Source organism: Pediculus humanus, genomic scaffold (assembly GCF_000006295.1).
Source record: "Pediculus humanus corporis 1103172108253 genomic scaffold, whole genome shotgun sequence".
NCBI classification, from domain to species: Eukaryota; Metazoa; Arthropoda; class Insecta; order Psocodea; family Pediculidae; genus Pediculus; species Pediculus humanus.
The window spans coordinates 203,606-208,998 of NW_002987822.1; the positions used below are offsets into that span (position 1 = coordinate 203,606).

The 5,393-nt window shown below is 29.9% G+C and overlaps 2 protein-coding genes across 2 annotated transcripts; both read right to left on the reverse strand.

The window, feature by feature from the left end:
* Nucleotides 1-606: 606 nt before the first annotated feature.
* On the reverse strand, nt 607-3,235 carry Phum_PHUM474050 (zinc finger protein, putative; the record flags this gene model as incomplete). Its single annotated transcript, XM_002430295.1, has 2 exons — nt 607-2,435; nt 3,199-3,235. 2 exons carry the CDS (start codon nt 3,233-3,235, stop codon nt 607-609), a joined length of 1,866 nt encoding a protein of 621 aa, XP_002430340.1.
* A 480-nt stretch (nt 3,236-3,715) lies between these two features.
* Phum_PHUM474060 (uncharacterized protein) lies at nt 3,716-5,063 on the reverse strand (the record flags this gene model as incomplete). The annotated part of the gene is made up of 2 exons (XM_002430296.1): nt 3,716-3,787; nt 4,911-5,063. 2 exons carry the CDS (start codon nt 5,061-5,063, stop codon nt 3,716-3,718), a joined length of 225 nt encoding a protein of 74 aa, XP_002430341.1.
* Between the last annotated feature and the right edge of the window lie 330 nt (nt 5,064-5,393).

Below are 5,393 nucleotides of genomic sequence, written 5' to 3' on the forward strand. Positions count from 1 at the left end.
AATAAGAAAAGAAAAAAAGCTTTTTCTCTTTTTTTCTTTCTTTAAACCGTTTTGCTGACATTTTTTTTGTTTTTTTTGTAAATTTTGACAACTAGATTATATTTATATATAAAAAAACCTTTCGTGTATACGCGTGTATGCGTGTATACGCATGCGTGCGTACACTTTTCTTTTTTTTTTTGTTAAAACATTCAAAACAGTCTTCGTATAAAATTTCCACGTTAAATTTTGTAACACGTGACAACATATAAACGAGGATCATTCTTTTCAACATTTTCCATCACGACTAACAATATTGAGGTAATAATTTATTATTAATTATTAATTATTATTATTATTAATACAGCCTTTTTTCTTTTTCTTTCAGACCGGAAATGATGGACACGCGCCTTGAAAATCATCACACGTTAATTTTTTTTTGTACATCGTAAAAAACTTTCGGATAAAATATTTTTTTCGTTGCTTTTGTTAAAAAAAAAAGAAAATCGTTTTAAAAATGACGTGGAGGTAGTAGTAACTTTAACGTTTAAATTAATCAAATTATTATTACGTATATGCAAAGGCGAATGAATATAAAAATGAAAAGAAAAAAGAAAATGGAAAATTTTAAACGACAACGATTTCATCCATTTCGCTTTCGTCCGTTTCGATTTCAACAGGTACAGGATCATCGGCGTCGCCATCTTTAGACCAAGTTTCCACATCGATCGTATCCATTGAATTAGTCGGGGATTCGGTGCTCGATTTAACTTCGATGTCATTGTTTTCCTTCAAGCAAGAGGATTCGAGATGTTTACTCAGGTACGATTTCAATGCAAATGATTTTTTACATTTTAAACAAATGTAATTTTTTTCAAACGAATGAGTTTGCATGTGTGCTCTTAAATTGCTACGATCTGCAAATGCTTTTCCGCAATGGCCGCACCTGTAGGGTTTTTCTCCCGTGTGTGATCTTAAATGACCTTGTAGGAGCCAAGGTCTTGAAAACATTTTACCGCATATACCGCATGCGTGTGATAATTTATGAGTGAGCAAATGCATGGCCAATGCTGGCATGCTGACATATGCTTTACCGCAAGTCATGCACTTTTTAGCCGATTGTGAATCCAAACTCCTGTGGGTTTGTTTATGCCTGGATAAATTTGAACTCGTCGCATATTTTCTACCGCATTGAGTGCAAGAATATTTTCCTCCCTTTCCCGCATTTTCCGCGTTTTCGTCGGACGGATTTGTCTTTTTTCGTTTCCAATCGCTGGGTAAAAAAGATGCTTTGCTACGTTTTTTCCTTATAACTATGGATTTGTTTTTGAAATTTGGATTGTTGTTTTCCGCGTCCGAATGATATTCCGACGTTGGAGGTTTTACGACGGTTTGTGTTTCGTTATTTGAATATTCGACTGATGATTCCGTACTACTGGGTTGAAAACGTATAACGGGAGTATACGATACGGCATTGGTCCCGGGTACCGGTTCGGATTGTTGTGTAGGAAAGGTTGTCGGTGGCGGAAGAAGAGTACCCGACGATAAGGGATATACCTGTTCAATAACCGAAGAAGATGTTTGAGGGATTTCTTCGACTATTTGAGTATTGTTCGATATGATATGAGTAAATTGTATAACTTGTGGTGGGACGGACGACGTGTCTGATGGTGTTATGGATATAATTTTTTTAGGTACCGGTCTCGTTATGAGATGTGTGACGTTGTGGGGGGGTTGAGGCGATGGCATTCTTAACACGACGGGTTGAGAATTATCATGATCGTATGTTATTTTATAATTTTTATCAGAAATCGAGGAAGACAAATTTTCATTGTAGTTAATTATTGACGCGTCGTTTAAGTGAATGATCGAAGAAGAATTTTCTTCTTCTTCTTCTGTTAATGGTTTCAATGGAGTCGATTCCGTTAAATTTTCCAATTTCGAAGAATTCGCCGAATCGTTATTTATATCTTCCTCGTATGTTTGAGACGATATAGTATCGTAGGACAAAAGTGTCGCGGAAGAAGTTTTATCAGTATTATTATACGTTGAAAAAGATGGATTTGAATTTTTTATTCCCTGTTGTGTATGAGGAGGTACTCGAACGACAACGGAAACGGGAATTCGAGATTTACTCACGTCGATATTATCGACCGTTTTGAAAGAATCGTAATAAGACACCTGAGATTCTTCGAGTTTTTCCTGATAAGAAGGTTTTGAAAGTTTAATCCTATCATGGGGTGGATCATCGCATTTTGGCGAAACTCTCACCACTACGGGATTAGGCAAGGGTGGTAACGATCTCGATAATTCCAATAAATCGTGTGCTGCTTCCGTTTCTTCGGCGCTTCTTTCTCTAAATATTGGTATTCCACCATCGTGACTTGCAACTATTGGAGTTCTTCTTATAACTGAATTATCTTGTGATATTTGCGGAATGTAATCGTTCATGTAACCTGAAACAAATGTGGTATCATACATAAAAAAAAAAAATTTTTTTGGCAAATATATATATTATTTTAATAAAAGGTTTGAGAAAATTTGTTGTGACGCGTTTTTGAACCAACAGGTTAAAGAATGAAGGCAACAGGTGTTCTTTATTTAGCTATGGATCAAGAATGATTGACCTCCAGAAAATTCACCTGTGGAGTTTTTATATACTTTTATAAATACTTTTTTTTTCTTTATAAAATAAACTTTTTTTAAAGTTTATAAACGTTGTAAAAACTTAGACGCAAACACACACACAAAGAAAAACAAAGAAAAACGTTAAAATATTTTTTTTTTTTGTGTTTTGTTGCAAAATTATTTTTAATTTTTTTTTTTTACGACGGAAAAGGAAAAAAAGAATTTTCTTTTATCATTAATCAGTTTTTCCTGGAGAAAAATTCAAGTCGAAAAAAAGTTTTTCATTCGAACAAACGAACAAACAAAAATTTCTTTTCTGGAGGAGAAAAAAATTAGAAAAAGAAAAGCTTCGGCCATTAAAATTTAAAAAAAAAAAATTTTTTTTTTAAGTGGAAAATTTCCCCCCCCCCACTCTGATATTTATTTATAAAAATTTTTTTTATATTAATTATCACGTGACCAAACAAACAATTTTAAAGCCCCGATTAAATAAATTAAAAAATATTCCAGTCAAATTTTTTGTTTTTTGGCGCGACCTTTAACAAAAAAAAATTTTTGAGTGAAATTTATTAATGAATAAAAATTTTCCACCGCCTTCTATAAAATAAGAAGAATAAAAAGAAAACATTCCGACGTCGTCTGAACTTTTTTATTTTAATTAAAAAAAAAAAAAAAAATGCGAGACGTTTAAATAGTCTGCTTCTTTTTTTTTTTTTCCAGAAATAAAAATCACGGGTGCATAAATTTATTTTCTTTTTTTTTTCCAGGGAGGAGAAATAACAACAGAAATAAAAAAAAACAAGTTATAAATGTAAATGGTTCAATGATAAAAGCACACACCGACAGACATCATCCAGTCAAGGGTTGGTTCCAAAAAAAAAATGGAAAAATGGAAAGGAAAAAAAGGAAAGGAAAAAAAAGGTAAAAAGTTTTAAAAAGTTAATTTCCATGCAGATTTTTTCAATTTCGAAACTGTCTTCGCTTAAAATTTACGACTTTAAAAACTGTAGAGAATATTACGCACATTTTCCCCCCTTTCCCTATTTCTCCACCCCCTACTCCCCCCAGCAAAAAAAATGTACCGATTTTTCCCCTTTTACCAGGTAAATTAAATGATTCCAGTCAAAAGTTGTCGAAGAAAAAAAAATCCTGCGCGGTTTTCATTTTCATTTTTCTCGTACTTGTTGACATTTATTTCGGAATGAAAAAATATTTTTTTTTTATTATTAAAAAAAAAAAAAAACTCCCTCTTCTTCCTCTCCCCCTCTTTTATATTTTTATGGGGATCCTTTTGAGATTTTCTCTCAAAATTTAAAAAAAAAAATATTTTAACGGTTATTTACGTCGTATTTTTAGAACAAATTGTAGTAAATTAAAAATTTTCTTTTTATTTACGTTGGTTTAACAATAATAATAATAATAATAATAATAATGATGATGATGATGATAATGATAATGATGATGAAAAGAAAACGCTAAATTTTAAATAAATTTTAATAATTTGAGGTCAAAGGTACGACCAAAAAAAAAAAGACTTTTTTTTCCATTTTGATGAATCCATATAAACTTTAAACATTAACTTTTTAAATCGAATCCCGTGTTTTTCCTTTTCTTTTTTTTCGGGGGGGGGGAGGAAAAGGAAACTAAATTAAAAAAAGGGTGATGAATAAAACTTCCAAAAAAAAAAACCGTAAAAGAAGAAATTAAATAAAAATTTTTTTTTTTTTTGATAATATTGAATAATAATCTTTTAATACAAATTTCAATTTCAAAAAAAAAAAAAAAATACGTTAACGAAATTTATATATTTCCCACAAAGGAAAAAGAGAAAAAAGGAAAAAAAAGGAAAAATTGTGAGTTTGAGTTGAGTTCTTTGGTTGAAATTAGATATTATCAAAACCTTTATATATATATATAAAAAAAAAAAACTTTTAAGTATAAATTTACCGTTTTAATTTTTTCAAAAGAGTTTGAATATATATATATAATATAATCTGTGGGGTGAATTTTAAAAATTCAATACGAGTTTTTACCGTTATCATCATCATTATTATTATTATTATTAATTAAAAAAAAAGAAGCTTTGCAAACGAGTGAATGGGCGACGCCTTCAATTTATTTACTTATACATTTTGTTATACATTCCGTCATTTGTTACAGAATGTTAATGAAAACGTAGGAGTAAAAATACAAATTTTTTTTTTTTTAATTGTTTCCTTTATTTTAACTTAAATCAATGATAATAATAATAATGATAATGATAATAATGATAATAATGAAAAATAAAACTCACCGTTTGCAACGGTTATTGTGACGTCCATGTTTCTATAATATGGCGGACTCGTTGGAGCCGTTGTTGCTTCCGTTGGACTTTTAGGACCGGGTGCTTTTCTTTGCGATGATGGAAAATCCTGTTGATTTTCTTCGGGAAATTTCGTACCGTTTTTTTTAACCATATAACAACGCGGCATTTTTTACTTATTTTATTTATTTTATTAAACAAATACTTTATTATTTTAAAAAAATCAATAGTTTATTTGGTTCCCTTTTACTTTAAAATTTATGTAAAAAAAATTTTTTCCTTTTCGTTGATTATTTTTATTACACAATAAATAATATTTATGTATATTATTATTATTATTATTTGTTTAATTATTAAAATATTAATAATGATAATAAAAGTTTGTTTTATTTCGTTTTATTTTTGTTTTCCGGGTTGTTGTTGTTTTGGAGAATACGGGGATAAAATTTTATGTGTGTTTCACCTGAAAAAATTAAAATTTAAT